The sequence below is a fragment of the Octodon degus genome, unplaced genomic scaffold (assembly GCF_000260255.1).
Source record: "Octodon degus isolate 3935 unplaced genomic scaffold, OctDeg1.0 scaffold00007, whole genome shotgun sequence".
NCBI lineage: Eukaryota > Metazoa > Chordata > Mammalia > Rodentia > Octodontidae > Octodon > Octodon degus.
The window spans coordinates 13,870,059-13,894,080 of NW_004524583.1; the positions used below are offsets into that span (position 1 = coordinate 13,870,059).

Consider the following 24,022-nt stretch of genomic DNA (forward strand, 5'->3'; position numbering starts at 1 on the left):
TTAGCAAGAAACTGCAAGCCAAAACTACAGTGAGATTCCATCTTGTTTCAGTTACAGTGGACTTCTTCACGGATACAGTAAAAAAACCAAAGCAAAACAATGAGTGCTGGCATTGATGCAGGTGGGGCTGGGGTGGCTGCTACTCTGTCGTGGGAATTAAAGGTAGCACAGCCACTGTAGAAGTCAGGATGGACATTCCTCTGAAAAGTAAACACAGCTATACTCTGGATCTAGTTATACCACTCACTCCTGGATATAACCCTGACAGAATTCAAGACAGAACACTACAGTGATTGCTGCATACCCACGTTATAACAGTGCAATTCACAACAGCTAAGCTGTGGAAACCGCTTAAATGCCCATCAACAGATGAATGGTGAAGGAAATGTGGTGCATACACACAATGCAGCATCTCTAGCCACAAGGAAATCATGTCATTTGCAGGAAAATGGAACTGGAAGCCAACATATTAAGCAAAATGAGCCAATCTCAGAAAGTTAAACATCACACTTTATCTTATACAAGCAAAATAAAAATTAATTTTAAAAGAGTAAAATAAATAAATACAGGAAGCATGACAGGAAATTAGAGTTGGGAAAGGGGGTTGGGGGAGGGACAAAGAGGGAGTATAGAGAGAAAGTAATCAAAATAAGTAACATGCATGTATCAATATATACCAAAGTGCATCTCATTAACCTATATCACTAATATGTACCTATGAAAAAACATTTTCATAGGAACCATATTTGAAACTTACAAATCAATATTCAATTCTTTTAAATGGCTGTAAACTAACTAGTTCATGATTAATTTATTTCTTATTCTTTATGCTGCCTTATTTTCCAAAGATTAATACAGCTGAGAGAAAAAATACTACGGGATTATATTTTAAGGAACTGATGAATAAAAAATCAAATTATATAAAACTAGTGACCAATAATGAAATAAAAAGGTTGTAGCTACCAATAAAGGTTTAAATGTAGGATGAAATCTTTGGGAGCAGAAGACTTGATTTAGGCACTAAACAAACAAGAAACCAGGCTACTATCGGGGGCTGTAACTTCTGGCCACTCCATTGTCCTATGCTGTATCCTCCTCTAAAACCATGATTCATCTTGAGAGGCAGATGAACTATTTATTAAAAGAATGAAGAAACTAGGGAGGGAGGGAGGAAGGGAAGAAGGGAGGAAGGGAAGGGGTAGAGAGAGGCAGACAGAGACAGAGACAGAGACAGAGACAGAGACAGAGACAGAGACAGACAGGTAGGCAGGGAGGAAAGGAGGGAGGGAGGAAGGAAGGGTGGGAGGGAGGGAAGAAGGAAGGAGGGAGGGAGGGAGGCAGCTGAGTGTAATTTTAACACTGTGGGAGGCTGAGGCAGAAGGATTACAAGTTGGAGCCTAGCCTGAGCAATTTAGAATTTTAGGGAGAGTCTGTCTCAAATAAAAAAGGGATGTAGTGGATTCAACTCTTACTAGTGTACTGAAAAAACAAATTTCATTGAGTTGGCTGTGCCTGCCTGGAGACTTCAGGCAACAGGCACTAAGTAAACTGCTGTTATAGTGATTAAGAAAACAACAACAGCTAGAATAATCCCTCATAAAAACTGAAACAGGAGAATGCCAGGAACACAATGCTTTGGTGGAGGTATGCCTGCGTCCTAGGTTGGGGAATAAAGGAGGATTTTAAAGGGCAAGTATGAAATGTACTCAGTGAACATGACCTGCCTTGCTAAGCCTGGCTCTTGTCATAGCTATTATGCACTCAATTTCATGAACAGCATGTTCACTCAGAAAGAAAAGAAAAAAACTATTTTAGTAGTAATTGCACATCAATACTACAGTCCTATTATTTCTATTAAGTTAATTAACCTATTTTTGAAAAGTATACAAAATAGGTCACTTAAGTGGGTGTGACCTTACCCAGTGAACTATGCTTTTACACTGTCTCCAACTATTAAGATTTATAGACCCCTTTATCAACATCTCGGTTTGAAAAGGCTGGCTGAGTGAAAGGCATGCAGCACTGGGCTAAAACAGCTTCGGTCCCTATCAATCAGCCTATTATGACTTAATGATATTTAGATAATGTGATTAGATTTTCAAATTGAATGCTGTTTAATCTAAATTCCAGAGTGCTTATGTAAGCATTCCATATTTTAAAAGCTCTGGCAAACAATCTGAATGAGAAAATTTGTATCTGAGGTCTATAAAAATAAAGTTCTTCCTCCATTGACAAAGAGGAAAAGTGCTTTACAATGGCATGCATACATGGGGAAAAAATTTCTAAATCACCATCATTGCCATCATTAAAATTAGAAAAGACCTTTGCTGAAACAGAGCATTATGTCAATGTATAAAAGTTTTATGTTACATTTTGATCTTGATTAGATGGAATAAGATCCTAACAGAAATTTATCTTAATTTTTTTAAATGTATTTAGTATAGGGTCCACAGGGTCTCACTACATAGATCAGACTCATAGTGATTCTCTTGTTTTCAGCCTCCCAAGTGCTGGGATTACAGGCCCCCACCATCATACTCATTCTCAATTTTGGTGGCTGTGGCCCATCAAGGGGGGCAGGGCCAGCATGATACACTGGGAATTGAACCCCAGCTGCTGAGCTCTGCCTAAGCAGGCGTTTTAGTCCACTGAGCTATCTGTGAACTATCCCAGAAATTTATCTGAATTTTGATAAAATTCCCTGTACAAAGTGATAATGATCTTTATAGCCCTTTCTCCTCATCTGAGAAAGGGTTAGATGTTATTAGAAAAATCACTATTATTTTGTCACTAATAACATCTAGTGACAAAATAATAGGAGGTGCTCCCAAGCTCCCATATTCTTATGGCGTCATTATCATTTTGTGTATACAAATCACAGAAAAGAATGCCAAACCTTGTAAATATGACAACCTTAATTTTGTGAGCTCTAGCAATAAGCACATTAAGTCTCCTCTCAAGACTTTAACCAAAAATAAATCAGTGAACTGCATCAAAATTCACAAAGCAGCTGTCTAGTCTTCTTTATTTTTTAATCCACAGTAGTGATGAGACACTTAGAAATTATCTAGTAAATTAATGACAGCATGTGCACAAGCTGGCACTTTAGTAAAACGGTGCTAGAAAAAAAAAATCTAGGTTCTTTGGTTTAGCCTTTGAAGTTCCAGGCTCTCTGCCCAGCTCGATTTTCCCCTTAATATAGCTCTTTCTGTATGTTTTGCTTTACCTAAAATGAATTATTAGCTATTTTTCACTCCCTCTTCTTCCCCTTCAACTTCCTGGTTTTGCTTGTATTATTCCTTTTACAGAAAGACTTCCACAACCTCCCATGTTCAAATTCTACCTATATAGTATTTCACAAGCTTACATGCTATATCCTACACATGTTTTAGAGATTTTGCTATAGGAAAATGGACCTAAATGGGATCTAAACTCCAAGACAATAACTCTAGGGATCCAGAGAGGTACTAAACTAACTTAAATCGAACTGAAGTTAACTAGAAGTTTATATCCTGGGAAAGAAAACAACATTATTTTGATCCTAACTCTGGCCATTGGCTCTTCAAGCTCAAAAAGAAAATCGAAAGTTTCTCTCTGGACAAAAAGATGACATTATATACAAATATAAGCACATATGATTGTTCACCCACAATATATTAGGCTCCCTCTCCAGATTGCCTCAGGATGCTATCCATCAACAAACCTATCCCATGTCTAGGATTTTCAGTGTCTGTCTGCACATACAAGAACACACCCATTGCTCTTCAATATGAGTAGACTGCCAAAGAACACCAGGCTTGGAAAAACACATTCAATGTGAAAGACAAAGTGCAGATCATAACCCACTAACGTTAACTATATCAAATAAAAGCCATGTTCCCAAAGAAGCAATTATGTTAAAGTTAGGGTTTTTTTTTAAAGAAAACTTCTGAAGATATTAAGGATATGATTTTCAATATTTAATGTACTGGATGATTATCAACATAACAACAGAAATTTTTGGTAATGAATGAAGTAACAAGTAGTTTAGCAGAGGACTGATAAATGAAAAAATGTAAATCTAGTACATTTATACAGCAGCCACAATAGGGCCATTATCACATCCAGACCAAATCTACCTTTTTGGGTTTATTCTAGCCTCCAAAATTCCCAACCATTTTATCTCTGTACTATTTTTTCTTCCCAACATAGCAATAGAAGTGGTCATGTCTGCAGAATTTGATTCTTGATGAGCTGAAATGAAGACTATCATCTGTTTAATGTATTTTTTGTTATTTAACAGTGAATAATTGTGTCTCATTGTAGGGCAAGGGGCTAAGAAAAAAGGATGCTGTAAGGAGTAGACAGAGGCTCAAATCAGAGCTCGACTGAGATAATGGAATGATCTTAGGTAGATCAATACATTATTTTGAAATTATACAGTATTTTCTTACCTCTAAAGTATACATAATAAAAATATATCTCAGAGAGTTGTTTTCAAAATTAAACAAGATAATGCTAGTGGAAGGACTTCATAACCACACATTCTAAAGACAGTACGGAGTATAAATAGCTCATCCCAACAAGTAAGTCTTCATGGCTAAATTTTAGACTCTATGAGATCTCTGGGCAGCTCCAGGAGTTATCAGAGCATTCCTGTTGATGCTTCAATCATGCCATTGAGAAAGGTCTAGGCCACTTATGAAATCTTAATTTGGGTTCTTTTGAAAGCCATTTCCATGTAACACCGAAAAGGAAGTAGAATTTGAACAGGAAGATACAGTCATAGGATTTTACTTCATATATACATCTATCCAGTAAATCAGCCAAGCCCTACCTCTCTGCCAATCACTAATCTGAACACTGCAATGTAAAAATGAATAAAAATACATTCTCTCAAGTAATCAAGTAGGAAGTAAAAGGCATATGCAAATGTTATAGGCTTCACAGAAATAATGAAAAAATATATACAAGCTGTTATGGATAGGAGTAGGTAATCAATTCCACTTGAGTTAAAAAGGACCTCATTATGTTTTTGTTTTTGGTGTTTTTTTTTTTTTTAATGTATTTGGTACAGAGTCTTACTACACAGCTTGGACTCACAGTGATCCTCCTGTTTTCGGCCTCTCTAGCGCTGAAATTATAGACGTGTGCCACCATGCCCAGACTCAGTGACCAGCTCAGCACTCCCAGGTGCAGGGCTGTCACAGCATATGGGGCTGGGGATCAAACCTAGGTCCCTGACTAAGCAGGCGCTTAGTCCACTGAGCTATCTCACTGGCCCTTGGAATGTTATTAAAAGTAAAAATCTATTCATAAATAGGAAAATTCAACAAGAAAATATTTTTGAGCCACTTTACTTTTTTACTTATTTTAAATTTTGAGTTGTTTGGAGATTATAGAATCAAAAACAATTCTTAGAAAAATGGCATAAGGTTCCTATATATCCTTTGCACATTTATCCCTAATATAAATGTCTTCTATTAGTATATTATTACAATGAGGAAATCAATATTATAGCATTTTATGAACTAGTCAGTCATTTATTTATATTTCTTTAATTTTTATATAATGTCCTTATTCTGTTTCAAGATCCAACCTAGGATCCTACATTACATTTAGTTGAATTTCCTTAAATTTTGCTTGGATGTGACAGTTTCTCAGATTTACATTATTTTTGTTGACTTTTTTCTTTTTTATTATTAGTTATACAGAATTGTGGGTTTCATTTTACATATTCATACATGCCTATAACTTACTTTCAGCAATAGTATATTAGCTAAAATTTATATGCTACCCTAGAAATTGCAGTAGGACACTCAGTTATAGAAGTTCACCAGTTAGTTGGATTTATGGATCTGAAACTCCAGAAAAAAGATCTGGCATAGAAATACAGCTGTGGAAATCATTAGCAGATTGTTACTAAATAAAGTTATTAATTCAACAACATATTTCTAACATTCTCTTTCCTACTACTTTAGTTAGCATATGCCACCACGATACTATTCAGATCATTTAAAATCAAAGACAGCTTGATTTATAGCTAAAAATACCTTATTTAATTGAAGAGTTAGGACTGGGGATATAGTTCAGTGGCACAGCGCCCACCTGGTAAGTGCAAGGTCCTGAGTTTGGTTCCCCATAAAAAACAAATAAAAAATTGAAGAAATACAGATAACAAAACAGTTCCTTCTGACAATCATGCCATGAATTTACTATAAACTAGCTCTGATTTAAAATGAGACCAGCAGAGCGGATTAAAGTGCCTGCAAGCAGGCACAGGGCCCGGGGGTTTCATCCCTGGGCCTGCAGGGCCGGCCCAGCCCTCTGGGCACACTGAGACTGCAATTGAGACTGGGCGTGGTGGCACACACCTGTAATCCCAGCTCTTGGGAGGCTGTAAACAGGCGGATCACTATGAGTCTGAGCTAGTAGTGAGACCCTGAACACCCTGTAGACCCTTCCCTAAAATACAATAAATAAATAAGTAAATAAAATGAGACTAGCTACTCGGGGCTCTACAACAGAAGGAATTCTTGAGCTCAGAAGTTCAGTGCCAACCTAAGCAATATAGCAAGACCCCAATTCAAAGAAAAAGTAAAAGAAAAATAATAAAATATGCCAAAAGATTGCTTATAAATATAATACTTAAAATATATTTACTTAGTAAATATAATAGAATTGAAATATTAGTAAATATAGTAGAAATAGAATTTTTACTCCAAAGGCTTATCCTTCTGAATTACATAAATAATAGTATTCTGTCCTATTAGTTATAACTTTTCAGACTTTCTATTTTATTAGTTTTAATAACAGTCCTGTCAGATAAGTAAAAGGACAAGACTTTTATCTTCACACAGCTGCAGAAACTAAAACATAAAAGAAGAGTAGAAGTAATGAGTCTGGTCTCCCCAGGTCATTAAAGTGAAGGTGGGCTGGAGAGATGGCTCAGTGGTCTAAAGCACCTACTTGAAACAAGCTTGGCAAAGCACAGGGACCGCGGTTCAATCCTCCAGCACCACATGCCAGCCAGCCCCGCCCCCTGGTGGGCTGAGCTGGCCACACACACACACAATAAATAAATGTAATAAATAAAAATAAATAAATATAAAATACCTTTAAAAAAAAAATGAAGGTAAACACTTCACTTTAGAATATAGCTTTCCAAAATTCTAATTTCCAATGTTTCCCTACAGTGTCATCATCAATCACCTCTATGTTACCTCTGGGTACACTGGGTGTCTTCATGGCACTGTGGTTGGTCCCTGTCCTGTGAATAAGATATTAATGCAGTAGGGCTGGCTAGATAGCTCAGCAGACTAAGCACCTGCTTTGGCAAGCACAGGGACCAGGGTTCAATCCCGGGTCTCTCATGCCATGCCAGCCCTGACCCTGGGGTGCACTGAGCTGACAACTGGGTCCAGGCATGGTGGCACAGGCCTGTAATCTCAGCGCTGGGGAATATAAAAACAGGAAGATCACTATGAGTCCAAGTTGCATAGTGAGACCCTATACCAAATACACAAAATGGAAAAAAAAAATTAATGCAGAGATTATCTAGGAGGGGAAGTTTGAGTAAAGAATTTTCTCTGAAGCCTTTTAGCTATTCTAAAATATGTTTATTAAATTATGTGGCTTTGCAATCTCAAGTATAAAGTCAATGCAAAAGATAATACATTTTGGTTGAATAAATTTGTTTTGATCATTACTAAAAAAGAAAGTTTAATGACGGAGACAGGATGATGCACACAGCTAGCATGAAACCCAGTCTTGTACTATCAAGGCATCAGTATAGATCGAATGCAGCCTCGGACTGACTGGAAGCTACTTTGATATAATGGTGCTTTGTTGCTAGTGTGAAGTAACTGGTGTGTCTTATGCCAGTTCTTTCAAGACAAGCATCTACATAACAAAATAATTAGAACTTCTGGCCCTTACTGGATTCTTTATCCAAGAGGGTGAAAAAAAAAACCCCTTGGATGAAGCCTGAATTTTTTTGCCTACTTCCCCTCTTTCCACAATAAAAGCCAACTTGTTTCTTCTGCTCTATTAGAATCAATAACCTTTAGATAGACATTATCTCTATGTGGCAGAGCTTGAGTGTCATCGGGCAGCTTTAAAAGTCCTTCTGAGGTGAACCTAAGGCCTCCACATCTATTCACAATATCAACAGATTCAATGTTCCCAAAGAGTTATTAATGGGACAAAAGAATAAATTCAATTTTAAAGTAATTTTCAAGTCTCCTACAGAAAGTCATCTGAAAGCACTTAAGAGATATATCCCTGGAGGTTAACAGTAAAAAAAGAAAAGAACAAGAAAAAAAATAACTCTGTCTTACTCTATAAAGGTTATTAAAAATACCATGTGATCAATGCTACTTATGTGGCACTGAGTTTAAACTCCAAAGGTAACACTTAACCACTCTCTGTTTACCAAGTTAATCTACCAGATTTGTTTACTTTGTCTGATTTTTGAAGGCAAATACATTGAGTGTCTGAAATGTTTTATCTGGCCCTGGGAAAGGAAAACGAAAGGAGTGTTATGCATTTATTAATAGATAAGTGCAAACAGGCCCTATCCTATCATATGAATAGCTAGGATCTTTGGCCACTGTTTACTGAAAATAAAATTAGCCTTGGCTGGCAGGTACTTATCAGATCTGAGAATAATTAACTACCCACATCTGGTACTTGTTATCGAAAATGCTAGTGGGAGCCATTACCTTTGGTAAGGGTTTTTTCCTGAACAGCTAACATCCCCCTAACATACTATTGGAATGCGCTCTATTCCCAAGTGCTCTCCTGGCAGCACCAAATCCGTTCCACAGGACGCCTCCCCACTTCAGTCCAACAGAACACCATTTTGAAAAACTCAAGAAGTCATTAAAACATGGTTATTTTCCACTCCATGATGTTCACCAAAGCAATCACCTGCCCTCTAGTTCTGCAAACAAACAAGGGTCAGTTTAAATTAACCAATAATAATACTTCTCACTTTTAAGTTTTGTTTAGTATTTTTGTTGTTTTTCCTTTTTTAAAAAGGACTCAAGGAACTTCACTAAGGTAGAATAAAAAGACTTATGATTTTCTCAATTCAGCAGAGCCTGGGAACAAACAGCTTCCCACACACCATTAGTCAGTTGAAAAAGCTCTAATCCACTCAGATATACCGTGCCTAGTTCATTTCTTTTCTGTCCTAACAATTCCAGGCAATAGTTTTCACAATTTTATTAAAGGAAAGGAAATGCTCTAAGGCATACCTATAAATAAGTAATGCAAAATAAATTGATTTATATTTATGTCACGGTAATTAAGAGACAGGAAACTCAGGGGCTCTGCAATTAGCTTGCCGTGAAATTCTAAACAAGTCACTTGTTTAGTCAAGTGATCTTTCATCGCTCCGCTTTATAAAACCCACATCACAAAGCTGTAGAAGTCAGTGCCAGGAAAATGTCTGTAAATAGATAAGGAATTCCAAACCTTCAAGGTCATTTCTTCTTAAAGAAAACAGTGAAACTATATTAATAATAAATTATGGCATCTTACCCTAAACCATTTTTAAGGTATTTTCCTGATATTTTCTGTAAATAAATGTTATTGTTCCTCCTAAGCACAAAGAAATTTGCATTTGAACTGTGAGTAATTTGAAGTTGCCTTATTTCTTAGAAAACTGAGAACTGGATTCTAGTAAAAAAATGAATAGATGGTCTGTCTGTACACACATGCCTTCCTTAAATATGCTAGGTGGGTGGGGATCTCTCCACTGGGGGGAAGACAGGCCTAAGACAAAGGACATGCAGGGAGCTGGGAGAGGTGAGAACAAGTCACCCATGTCTGACATCAAGGTAAGCAGAAATCACCTGGTTGAAATCAGACAAAATGTGAGTTGATCAAAGAAGGGTCCTATAGGATTGAAAAGAAGCAAGAAAATAACGAATGTATAATTCCACACATGTACACAATCACGACGACTTAGAATGTAACAATGAGAAACTATTTGTACAAAACTGGCAAAATTAGAAAATGCTAAACCTAAAATCTAAATTTTTAAAATAATTTTATTGAGAAACAAATAGCAATGAGACAGTTTCAAAACTGATCAGCAGAACAATTTCAAGAATACATTGCACATTGTTGTCTCAGTGGTTATTCATTGTGCAAGATGCAGACATGACATTGTGTCCACAAACACTATTAGAACAAATCTTATTCACTGAAGAGAATGTACCTGTATATCTATCCTAACGATTTTAAATATACAGATACAAATTTGTATCCCTTTTTGTATAGTTTTGTCAGAGAAGGGTATTCCATTCTCATTTAAATATTGTAGGCGCGTGAATTCAGCAAAATATTCCAATATAGTCCAGTAGGTCATAATAGCAGTGGGTCATCTGCAGGACTGGCAATGTCAGAAGTTGTTGACCTGAGCCCTTTACAGCCCAGCCTAAAATCTAATTCTAAAAATACATCTGAGTTAGTGAATCATGAAAGATTTTTTATGTAAATGTCATCTGTAGTATCACTTTGACCATTCAACTACTCTACTGAAGTGTGACTTTTCTATGGTAGGACCCATTCAGGTAGATAGGAACAATTTAGGAGCTACATGCAGTGTCAAGGATGTAGACAGTTCAAATTATATTCATGCCACCAAACAGGAAGGCTGATTTCTCTGAAGGGTTAAGCCCAGTAACTAACAGCCACAAAGTTTCAATGCAGTCTTCTACTTGCACTATTTGTTCACATTGCTTAGAGTCGCCTTTTAGCTCAGGAGTTACTGGGGCATGTGGACTTCACAAATCACATGATCTCAGGAAGAAAATTTCTCTGCCTTGTTCTAGAACATTAAATCTATTATCACCCAGATTTTTAAAAAGCAAAAAAGCTTTAGCTAAGAGTTGTAAAGCTATTTTCCCTCATGTAGAATCTTTTATTTGCAATGGAAGGCTTCAAGATAAACTTACATATTTGTTTTAAAAGCATTCAATTTTAAATATCTCTAGATTTATATGGTGAGAAGAAAATTATGTCTTATTTTAAATGAAAACTATGCTTAGAAAGTTAGCTAAAATTGCAACAAAAAACCCAATTTAAAAAAAAAAAGCAGTTTATGTTCTATTCCAGTTTATCCAATAAACAAGAGAATTTAATATTCTAAAGTTGGCTGCTATGAAAATTTTTTTTAAACATCTCTGAACTGAGCAGTTAGTCTGACCTAGATATTTAAGTTATTCTTATCTTATTTGATATTCTTTCTTTAAATTTTTCTGTTAGCAGAAAAGAAATGAAATCTATGAAGCAGGGAATTTTTTTGGGGGGGGGCAGTAATCCAAGGTACCCTATAACTGAATTACATGCCTAGCAAGATCTCTTTTAGTTTTTACTTTGAGACAAGATCTCTCTAAGTTGTCCAGGCTGGCCTCAAACTTGAAATCATTCTTTCTCAGTCTCCTTTGCAGCTGAGATTACAAACATGCATCACCATGTCTAGTCTAAGGCATGGTTTCTTAACCTTTTGCACTACCGACATTGTAGGCTGGGGAAATTCTTTCTTGTAATTTTCCGTCTTTTGTACTATAAGTTTACAAGCATCCCAGGCCTTTTTCCTGCCAAACAGTTGTGATAACCAAAAATGCCTCTATACATTGCCAAAGTTCTTCTGGGGACAAACTCACCCATTTTTGAACCACTATATAAAAGAATGATAGTTATCACACTTTCACTTTTAGAGAAGGAAAGCATTCTGGAAATGAAAGAAAGTATAGAGAAAAGAGAAGGGCTTTAGCAAGCATATGGGTCAAACTGAAAATTCATTCATAACCTGTGCAGCCTTACAGAAGTTAACTCAATTAAGCTACAACTTCCTCATAAATGAAGGGGAATAATAACATTCTAGTTGACATTTGTCTTTGTCCAGAATTCATTTTGGGGGGAAGAGGTTATATCATCCTCTCTCCCTTAAAAAAAATATCCATTCTCAGTCCAGACCCACTCCAGAGTTGAGCACATGAAACAGATTTAGTCAATGAAATAAATGCAGCCTTCAGATCTTACTATCTGGGCTTGGCATTGTCTGATTCTGGGCCCATTAGACTTAATGCTGAGACTTTTGCTAGAGCAATCAGAAAAGATTCATTCTCCTTCTGCTTAGGTCGCTGTGCTAGTACAGTATAAGCCTAGAGTTTTAGGGGTGGAAAAAGCCTGGACAGTAAGAAAGCCAATTCAAGGGAGGGCAGAGCCAAGTGAGAAAAAGCCCTGATGAAATAATGTTTAATATCTGCAGTCAGATCTCCCTCTTAGATATGTCAACATTATTGGTTTAAGTCAGTGTAAGTTGGGTTTTATCATTTGGAACCTAAAGAATCCTATGCAATAAAATGCCTATCTCAAACAGTTGTTGAAAGGACCAAGCAAAATAATGAACAAACAGGGCCATAAAGAGCTGTCTTCTCCCGATTCTCAATTTATAGGAATCAAAACAAACACAGTTACACAAGAACTCAGAACACAATACAGTGAAGGATCAAACAACAAACCCCCAACTTTGACCTTTCTTCAATAAACTGTTAGACATTCTAAAAGGAGGTTTAATTCATGGAGCCAAAAATTACTAGACTTTAAATTACCTACAGCCAAGCCAATGAATAGCACTTACAAACCCTGGTTTGTGTCATTTGCTATCATAGTTTTTAGGTGGCCAGGAATAAGGGTTTGCCTGTAAAGGTTCCATAGGTTGACTTCACTTTATTACCAAAAGGCTGAAAGAAGGAATTTATGGAGTTAGTGAATTAAAGCAAATTAACAAGGCTAGGATTAGTATGAATCAAGCCAGGCACTGTCTCTGAAACAAAATTTTAGAGGCTGCCAAAAATTCCGTAATCAAGATAAATACATTTTAATGCAATATTTTAAAAATCAAAATTAATGCCAAAAATCCATGATGGAGAAAATACCAGAATTTTAAATAAAGACAGGGTTAGCATAAGTGGTCTTTCGTTTGCCACAGGCTCCAGTGTGACTTGGCAGGGCACTGCAAAATAAGAGTAAAATCTCTTAAGCATAAGAAGCAGACATTATCTTCTACTCAGAAACAACAGCAAGGACTCACATGAACTTGGGAGGTAACCCAGTTAAGAACTCTGAATTGAATGCTAAGGAGCTCAGGTTCAGGTTCCAGCTCTACCAGAATTAAAGAACGCAACACTGAATAAATCACCTGGCCTTTTCAATCTTAGAGTTTTTTTTCTAAATAAATTGAAAGGTCTATACCAGATGATCTTAAGATCTTCCCTGTATCTAAAGTTCTCATAAAACTGATTTCTTTTGATGTCTAAAAATAAATCACATCAAGTATGCTGTAATTCCATTCAGCCTGTGTGTTATCTGGGAGTTTATGAAAAGACAAGATTTAACCATTCATGACCATTAAGAAAATAACCTAGGTTGAGGATAACACTTAATTATAAGATTCTACAATAGGAAAGCGGGTAGCTTTCTGTTGTGGGTACAGCATGGCACGGTTGGTCTGCGCCTCTAAAAGTTGAAATAATTTACATGGCCAACCACTCACAAGTCTATTGAAGCATAAAGTAATCAAGTTAATGAGTAACTGCTTATAATTCTCAACAATTTCCAGAAATACAAAAAGAAAAATCTAAAATCAACAACTATAATGAGAAGGTGACAGATATCTGGAACAAGAGTAAGAAAAAAAAAAAAAAAAGGATTCTATTAACTCTTAAGAAATAGCATAAGTTAAAAGGGCTAAAAGCAGCAAGTGGTTTAGGAAACACTGAAATAGAATATAAACCTTGAACATTAAAAACCACAATTTCTGTGTTCAGGGTCTAAGCATATAAACCTTCGTCAATTTTTTTTACTGAACCCTAAAAAGCAAGGATTTTTCTATGCCTAAAAGATAAATGGGCTCAATAGTTTTTTTTCTTTTTTTAAAAAAAACTTATAACGAAAAAAGGAGCTACGTGATTTTTTTTTTTTAAATGAACACTTAAAACTTTCTATGAGCAAAGTTTCAGGTACAGATAAAGTAGATATAAAAGCATAAATGATGATACTCTTCACCAGCTTCAATAATTATCATCTTATATGCAATGTGTTTGCATCTACATTCTCACCAATTTCTCCCTGTTTCTTAAATTAATCTTTTAGGAGCATTAGTTTCTGTGTTTGAAAAACGCAGGCAATTATATCAAACTCTGCCTAAAAATTATGAAAAAAAACCAAGCTCTAGGAAGTTTTGGTGTTGTGGTATTTGAATTTAAAATAGAACAACACATAAAATGGAATCAAATTTGTTTAAGTTAGTTTTTCTTCTAAACAGCAGCATGAATTGCTTTGGGAGAATTTCTTTCATTCTATCATCAACTGTGTGTGGACAATGAAAGTATTATTATTCACCTTTAGCATGTATAGAAAATGAGTGAAAAGGAAATTATTCAAGCCCAATCAAAGAAAAAAACCAATAAAGACACAAAAAATCCATATTTTTTGACTCATGTTTTGTCATTATACTATGCTATTTCCAGTGTTACTATATTTGTGTGTGCAGGGTATTGCTTCATTAAAATGGACTTAGACTGTATGAAGGAGTTTCATACACATAAAGAGAGTGTTACATAATACAAAGGCATTCAAATTATTAACTGACTTTAAAGCTCATTCTGTAGATACATTCAAGGACACTTCAGTTGATTTGGCTTACCTAACAAGAAGTAAGAAAACTAAATACACCCATGGCTCACTGGAACTGAACAAGTTATAACTTGGCATTTCATAGGTTTGATCTAAACCATTTACTTAGCAGATGCAAAAATTACTTCAGTATTACACTGAAGAATTACACCATTTGGGCCTAGTCCATAGGGCCACGGGCATGGGTGATGTAGCTTCCAACTCACTTACAAGGTATTTTTATAGCACTTACCAAGTCATTATAACTTTGTATACTTAAGCCTATTTTCCTTCCGATTCATACAATGGTCCCTGTTCACTGAATTTAGCCAAGGCAGGTTAGGATGGGGTGGGAGAAGGGAAAAAAGGACATAGTAGGGTGTGGTAAGAAATCTGTCATGAGCTAGTCTCCCTGAATGTTGCCTATGATTCATTGCATGGGATACATGAGGCAAAGGCTCTTTTTCTTCCTCTTGCTTCAAGAGTGGTCAGGTGTGACTTGAGCACTGCATTCTAGGGCCATCACAGAGACAACATTACTCCCAAGACATTCAAATGAATAGTTTAAAAGTTTGCACAAGAAGTCGATTATTCTCATTGATTCTCTCTGACTCACAAGCTACATAACACCTACCTCCTTGGCCATTCTAACTAAACCAAAGCCAAAAAACCAAAACTAGGTCTACATAATATTTTCAAACATAAGATTTTATTGCTGTTATTGTTTTGATTTAGGATACAGAGCTCATTTGAATTTCTGCTTCTAAAATAAGAGAGAGAAAAGAATTAGAATACAGAGGTACAGTATCCATAATTAGAAAATCCAAAATCTGAAACTTTTTAAAAACCAACATGATCCTCTAAAAAATCCCACACCTGACCTTGTGTGATGGGTTGCAGTAAAAACGCAGGTGCAGTAAATGTATTGATAAAATCAACTTAAATTGGAAACACTTTATCCCTAAGAATTTTAGATAATAGAAAGGATAGTGAAATGACAGTTAAGCAAGACAGGTTCTCATTTATCTATACAGCTCTGTTGGACAAGGCTGATAAACTTTAGGATAACAGTTATCTGACAAATGAAATATAGGGTCCAAAAGAGGTCTAAGATTATGTTACATCTCCACTTTTTTGTTTGTTTCAAAGCAATGAGCGCAGGCTGGCCTTGAACTCACTATACAGCCAGGCTGGCCTCAAACTTGCAGCAATCCTCCTACCTTAGCCTCCTGAGTGCTGGGATGACAGGCATGTGCCACCATGCCTGGATATGTCTCCATTTTTCACAGTGCTACCACTTTCCTATAACATTTTAAAATGCTAATAATCCCTTTATTAACTGACTACAGCAAAATTTCAAATTCAAAGCACAGAAAAAGAAGCAATTGTATTAAATAAACTATCAATAGCACCTTTTTGTGGGTATAGGCCAAAATAATAGAAAGAAAAACAAGATTTTCTAGTTCCTCTCTGTATCTCACCTAATCAGCCAGGTTTGCTTTAGTGGTTCAGAAAAAAAAAAAAATCATTTATAGGAGAACATATGGAGTGTACTAGATAAATAGTTGAATATATAATCGTCCCATACTATCCACCTTTCCAAAGGTCAGTTTTAATAAATTAGAGCATTCTCTTTGAATTAAAAAAATGAATGGAACCAGACTGAGGACCTAAAAATACCAAAGAAAGGTTTATACGTTTATGTAAAAGATTCAAAATCCTGCTAGAAGAAAAAAAATTATCAAAGTTTGTATTGTCAAACTGTCAAAGACTGAATTGAATGCATTTATCAATCAAAGAAAACTTACAATTATAGCTCAATCATGTTTTATATGTTCCTTAATACTTCACAGATAAATGTCACCTAGTATATAGTAATCCCACTAGAATGAAATATGAATTACAATAGGCTTTATACTAAGATAAAACACTTACGCCTCCTGAGAAAATTGCATGTACAACTCAGTAAAGTAAGACCAAACAGGGCAAGACATGTTTATGTGACTTTCATAAAGGCTGAGGTGGTTTTTCCTCAAGTGCTTTCTTAACTTAAAGGAAAGACACTCCTAAAAGCCAATAACTAGATAAAATAGAGCCCAATATTCTCCACAAACACAAGAAACTTAGACTAAGAATACTATAACAGCAAAATATTATGGAATTTTACAACTTGAAATACAAAAGTCTTTCCCTGTGGAGATGAGCCCTTCTCTTCTGGAAAGGCTCTGTCAATATCACTAACCTCAGACCCTTGGATCACAAAAAATGTGATGATGCAGAGAACAGTCTCAAAACAAACAAACATAATTCTCTCTTCCTGGAACAAGTGCTAACCCAACAGATAAAGGACAGTAAGCTACATGCTAGGGTTTAATTTTAATTATTCCATTGCAATTCAACACTCTAACTCCCCTTCTAAGAATACAGGGAACATTATTGCAATATAGTATCTAGTTCTTACTTGACTAAATTCTATTGAAAAAACACTCAAGTGCCAATTAGTCACATAAGCTGCTCAAATGAAGTCCAAATAGTTGTGTATTAGTAGTCAAACGCAGAAGGGTCTATTTCAAACTGAGGACCTAATTAATCAGAAATTCATACTTAACAAGTGGCAAAAAATAAAGTTTATATATTGCATCCTTGATTCACATTTGCATTTTAGTCATCGCTGTGCATGAATCTTTCTGCTTTTCAAACTGATCCTAAAATGATACATAAGTTGTAGTAAACACCTTATCAAAATCTAGGTGGTCTTTGCAAACAATTATTGACTAGGCTGACATTACAGAGTCTATAAGAGCAGAAATGAGATAACATATTTCTCTGGCTTTTTCCTGTTTTCTCTTCTTGCCAAAAATCATTTGGTTCTCCAGTGAAGCCCAAATAACAAGGCAAAACAATAAGTAAAACAAAATTTCACACTATTTACTGTTTTTAAAGACATTAGATGATATCATACTCTAATACAAACCAATTCCCTTTGCATCATTTCCTTTGCACATAACATGTTCAATGAAATGTATCAATCTAGTGGCTTATGCAAACTTCCCCTTCCAAAACTCAATATTCTACTCATTGATGTGGGCAACAATGTGTGTAGGAAAGTGTGTCATGCAAAAGTTTGTGAAGGCTGTGGGTGGGTGGAAAAATATATAATGATCATTCTAAAATTAATCCTCTTTCCTCACTCTTAATTTATGATGAAACATGATGTTTTCATTAGAGACTCCCTGTTTAGCTCCTGGTTATTTCTATAACCACCACGGAAACCCTAAAAGAAGATCTCTCAAGAACTTTTGCTCCAATCAAGATGGAGTAAGAGAGACAAATCAGACCCTACTACCTAAAATAACAAAAATATTTTTTAAAGAAACAAAACATATGAAATGTTTCAAGATACTGGAAATAGGTAATGAAAGACAATGATTCTTGAGAGAAGAGAAACAAAAAGGAGAGCTCAGTGATCAGCCTAGCTTGCTGTTCTGAGAAAATTTCTAAATTGTGGAATAGGGAGAGAGGAAACCCCAGTGAAGTTCAGCTGGTCCCTGAGTTGTGAAGTTGGAGCTAAAAACCTACAGAGAAGAAGGCAGCTAAATTTCAGAGGAGATCTGTGGATGTCCCCAGTAAATATTCAGCAGAGTACTGATTACTATGTACATGTGAGGAAAATACTTGAGACTAGAGAAAAAATAATCCAAGAGGAAGAGACAAAAGAATGCCTGGACTTCATACGAGACCAGAAATAATGTCTGTTCCTACCAACCAGACTAAAAACTTCGTAATTCATAAAGCACTGTGGAACAGTCAAAATGGTGTTACCAAATGGGTTCTTCTGCTCAATTTGTATAGAAATCACAAACTGGCAAAGTGTATCTCTTTCAGTATAATAGGCCTGAGTTTTGAATGTCAGTAGCTATCAGCTCTTAGGGTTGATTGCCTTCCTCACCACTCAGCGCAAGCAGCTCCCAGCAGGCTTCGGGAACTCTTCCAGCCACCAGAGGTGTAGGTCCTGACAGTTCTCCATTGTTGTCCATCATACTTGAGCTGCCAGCTGCCTTCAGTGATGCTGGCCATTATCAGCAACAATGGCCCTCTGTGTTGAGCCCTTAGTGTAACAGCTCAATATGCTCTACTAAAGATAAAATCATGGCCAGGCAACAATACGTGGCTTTACTAAGATCCATGCTGCCTGACTTGTTGAGAGATATGGGACCTTTTGCTAGACAGGAAAAAGGGTAGGTTTGCAAGTATCCAGAGTCAGACTTTCTCTCAGGTCATGCGTGGGGAGGGAATCCTTACACATCTTATTGAGGACGGATGCAGAAGGCAGAGGCATCCAGAGGGGCTGCAGATGAAGTCACCTATGATTAGAACCTGCTACTGCCACAGCACGTGTCTCTCAGAGAGGGAATGGAGTATCTGATATAGTTGTGGCCAGTAACAAGGCATTGGACAGCTGCAGAAGAAAAGTAAAAAATACCTCGGGGAGCATTGGGCCCTTATCTCCCATGTCAGGATCTATTTTGAGAATGAAGAATTATTCATTTAAAACAACAACAACAAAAGTTCTTGTCTTAATAAAATCCTAAAAGCAAGATGTTTCCAAGTAATTTAACCGCATCTCAGAACAAAGCTTAAGAATTATAGGAAGAAAAACTTTTTGAACTCCAGAAAGCAAAATTCACAGTAGTTGGCATTCAATCAAAGATAAGCAAGGCACATTTAAAAATCAGGAAAATATTACCTATAATTAGAAAAGTCAATCAACTGAAAGACTCAGAACTGATATCGATGTTACAATTAGCAGATAAGATGCTTTTTATGTTTAAAAAAGGAAATAAAGTATGATTTCATGAATCATAGGTTTATCACCACACAAAGATTTTTTTTCACAATTTGTAAAAGGAAAAAACAACATATGAGTCTATTAACCAAATACTAAGCTCCAACTTCAATTAGAACCCAACTATTAGAGCCTCACTATTCAATTATGATGGAAGCAAGCCTTTGCATATAAAGTCTAGTATAAGTTTTAGGCATGTTTTTCTATGAGAAGTTTGAGGGAGAGAGGGTTCTTATGACACACAAGGTTTCTTGATACTAAGAAACAGTGCCAGTGTTAGCAGTTGGAGCTTCTGAGAATAGCTCAAAGAATGACAGAAAATAGCCCTGCTGTAGCCTGAGCTTTCAGTCTTTGGAGAAGCATCTGATAGGTATGAGTAGTGCCACTGCCTAAGTTTTCAATGTCAAAATATTGGATTTATATGTATTCTGGAGTCCAGTAGTTAAGGCCTAAAATTCATGTATGTGGTTGCAACTCTTTGAGGGGAAGGAGATTATACTCTAAGTTCTTATCATAGTGAAACACGTCACTCATGTAGCCAATTATAGAAGTGGTGGTTTTTTTTGTTTTTGTTTTTTTTTTTTTGTAGTTTAGGGAAGGGTCTAAAGGGTGTTCAGGGTCTCACTACTAGCTCAGACTCATAGTGATCCACCTGTTTACAGCCTCCCAAGAGCTGGGATTACAGGCATATGCCACCACACCCAGTCTCAATTGCCATCTCAGCATGCCCCGGGGGTGGGGCCAGCATGGCAGGCCCGGGGATCAAGCCTCCAGTCCCTGTGCCTGCTTGCAGGCGCTTTAATCCGCTGAGCTATTTTGCCATCCCTAAAAGTCTTTGAAATCATTTGAAAGTTTGTAACACAAGGACATTAAAATAGTTATAACTATAGTCCATATGTTCAAAAAGCTAAGTAAAAATATACAACTTCAAAATCAAATGTCTTGTGAGAAATTTAAAAAAAAAAAAACTACTAGATGGGATTAATTGTACTCTACACCCTGCAGAAGGAATGACTGGTGAGTGTGAACACATTACAATGAAAGTTATTCAATTAAATGTATAGAGAAAAATGGTAATCAAAAGGAAAAGATCATCAGTGAGCTCTGGGACAACTTTGTTGGCTTTATCTCTGTGTAGAAAGGGTCCACAAAGAAGAGGAGGTAGCAAAAACAGAAACATAATTGAAACAATAATGGCTAACATTTTTTCCAAGTTGATGAAAATACTAAACATATATACCAAAAAAAGCTCAACAAAACCTCTAACATAAAGCATAAAGAAAAAAATCACACAAAGATACATCATAAATGGCACAAAAAGTGGGAAAAGCCCAAAATATTAAAAGCAATAAGAAAAATCCCACATTATATACAAAGCAACCAAGTAAGAATGGCTACCATTTCCAGTTGAAAACAATGAAAGTGAAAATACAGTAGAGGAAAAAAAAAAACAAAAAACTGAATGGAGGAAATCCCCATCAATTTAGAATTCTACAGTTGCCAAGAATATCTCAAAAACACAGATAAAATAAAGAGCTCACAGACTTACAAAAGGTAAAATATTTCACCACCAGCGAACCTACACTACAAGAAATAACAAAGTAAATCCTTTAGTAAATTCATCTAATTCAGAAAGCATGTGGAAGTAGGAGTCAATATAAAGGAATTAAAATAACTAGTAGTGGTAACTACTGAACATTTATTCTGATTATCTAAATGTATTTTAAATATAGTTAACTGCTTAACCAAAACTATACTTTGAGACTTATAATTCACATATACTTATCTATAAATAAAACACATGACAACTGTCATAAGGATAATGCACAAAGTGTTTCTTGTGTTTGCTTGCTTGTTTGCTTGGTTTGGGGGCTTTATTTTGTTTTTTGAGACATGCTCTTGTTATGTAGTTCAGGCTGGCCTTGAACTCACTATGAAGTCCAGGCTAATTTTGAACTCCCAGTGATACTCTGTCTCATCCTTCTGCGTGCTGGCATTACAGGTGTGTGCCTCTATGACTGGCTCAAAATTCTTATACTATATTGTATATGATATAATGTAACTTAAAGGTATATGCTATAAACCCTAAAGCAACCACAAAAATAACTTAAAATTACTGCTAATTAGAAAACAAGAGGTAGCAAGGGAGATAGCTTGGAGGTCTAAGTACCTGCCTGGCAAGCACAAGGACCCAGGTTTGATCCCCAGTACAGCATGCTGTGCTAGCCCCAGAACCCCAGGCACACTATGCTGGCCACCAAAACTAGGTGCACCGGTGCATGCCTATAATCCCAGTGCTGGGGGGCGGGGGCTAAGACAAGAGGATCACTATGAATCTGAACTGCATAGTGAGACCCTGTATCAAATAAATAAATAAATTTTTAAAATTTTTCAAAAAAGAAAACATGAGATTAAAATAGAATCATAAACGTATTTAATCCAAAAGAAGGCAAGATAAGGATTTTTTTTTTTTTTTTTTTTGAACTGGGGATTGAACTCAGGCCCTTGTGCCTGCCAGACAAGCGCTTATTCTACTGAGCTAGCTCCCTGGCAAGATAAGGATTAATGTACATAATCAGATGTTTCTTTATATACTAGCAATGAGCAATCAGAACCTGCAATTAAATATATAATACCATCTGTACTAGCCTCAATAAAAGTGAAATACTAAGGTACAAAGCTAAAAAAAATATGTACTATACAGGAGCTACATGAGAAAACACAAAATTCTCATGAAAAAGAAAGATCTAAATAAATCAGGAAATAGTCCATATTCATAGATAGGAAATCCCAATATTATTGTCAGTTCTTCATCTATAAATTTGGTACAATCCCAATCAAAATCACAAAAAGTCATTTTATGGGTAGATAGGGACAAATTAATTATAAAGTTTATATAGAAAGGAAAAAGACTGATAGCTAACATAATATTCAGAAACAAATACAAAATTGAAGGAATGAAACTATCTGACTTGCAAAGCTACCAATAATCAAGAGTGCGTGGAGGTGTTGGGAAAAGAATAAGCAATTCTTTGAACAGAATAAAATAGATCCCAGAAATGAATTCATATCAAATATTTAACTGAACTTTTACAAAGAAGCAAAGGCAATTTAATGGAAAAATAGTACTGTATTAGTCTTGCCAACAAAGGGTATCGGTAGTCATCCACATGAGCAAAAATACCTATCTAGACATTGGCCTATGCCTTTAACAAAAATAACTCAAGTGAATCATAGAACTAAAATAAAACACAAAAAGTTAAAGATCTACAAGATAACAAAGACAAAAACTAGGTGACCTAGGGATTGGCAATGAGATTTTTTGGCTACAGCATCAAAAGCACAATCATGAAAAGAAAACCTGGTGCACTGAAGCTCATTAAAATTAAAAAATTGTTTTCTATGAACAACACTGTTAAGCCACAACTGGATAAAAATCCCTGCAAGACACATATCTGATCAGGGACTTGTATCCAAAATATACAAAAGATTTTTCAAACTCAACAATAAGAAACGATTCTATTTTAAAAATTAGGTGAAATATCTGAACAGACACCCATCAAAGAAGATACAGAGATAACAAATGTTTATATAAAAAGATGCAGAGCATCCTATGTGGTTAGGGGATTGCAATAAAAATAAGAAGCTCCTAAAAACCCATTTAAGTGGCTAAAATATAAAGCAATGGCATCATCAAATGTTGGTAAGGAAGGAAAGCAACAGGAATGAATAAAATATTGATACGTGCAACAAAACAGATGAAGCTAATTTAAAAGCTAGACCAAAAGAGTTTCTAGAATTCCATTTATGTAAACACCTAGAAAATGCTATATAATCCATAGTAGTAAAAGCAGATCAATGGTCTGTTTGCGAGGGTAAGATGGGGGAAGGGCTGGGAAGATGGGACTGCAAGGAATATGTAGAAACTTTGAAATAGTGACACATTAACTGTCTTCGTTGTGCGGATGATCTAACAATATACACTTGTATGGCCTTGTTTTGGTGCATGCTATATTTGACTCTAATTACAGTACTATAGTTCCATTTTACAGTGCTGTCCCTGTTTTGTTTTTTGGTTTTCCGGAACTGGGGATTGAACTCAGGCCCTGGCGCTTGCCAGGGAAGCACTTATTCCACTGAGCCATCTCCCTGGCCCTACAGTGCTGTCTCTGAAGAGTTAGTTGTATAAAACATAAAGAACTACTTCTATATTCATCATTAAATTGAAAATATTTACTGAAAAACTAATGTATGTAGGGCTGACCAAATAGTTCAGTGGATTCAAGCACATGCAAGCAGGCACAGAGGCTGGGGGTTCGATCCCTGGGCCTGCAATGTCGGCCCCACCCCCAGAGGCACGCTAAAACAGCAACTGAGACTGGGTGTGGTGGCACATGCCTGTAATCCCAGCTTTTGGGAGGCTGTAAACAAGTGCATCACTATGAGTCTGATCCAGTAGTGAGACCCTGAACACCCTGTAGACCCTTCCCTAAAATACAAAAA

The 24,022-nt window shown here is 36.1% G+C and overlaps 1 protein-coding gene across 5 annotated transcripts in view; it reads right to left on the reverse strand.

Moving 5' to 3' along the window:
- Rad51b (RAD51 paralog B) overlaps positions 1-24,022 on the reverse strand; it is a 748,426-nt gene that overhangs the window by 342,666 nt on the left and 381,738 nt on the right. The window contains exon 8 of one of the 5 annotated variants that reach the window (XM_023702645.1): positions 17,316-17,378. The exons of the other annotated variants lie outside the window; for them this stretch is intronic. Coding sequence (XP_023558413.1) covers positions 17,322-17,378 — 57 coding nt within the window. The 3' untranslated portion in view covers positions 17,316-17,321. Of the gene's footprint in view, positions 1-17,315; positions 17,379-24,022 lie in introns of those variants that run through there. 5 annotated transcript variants of the gene reach the window in all.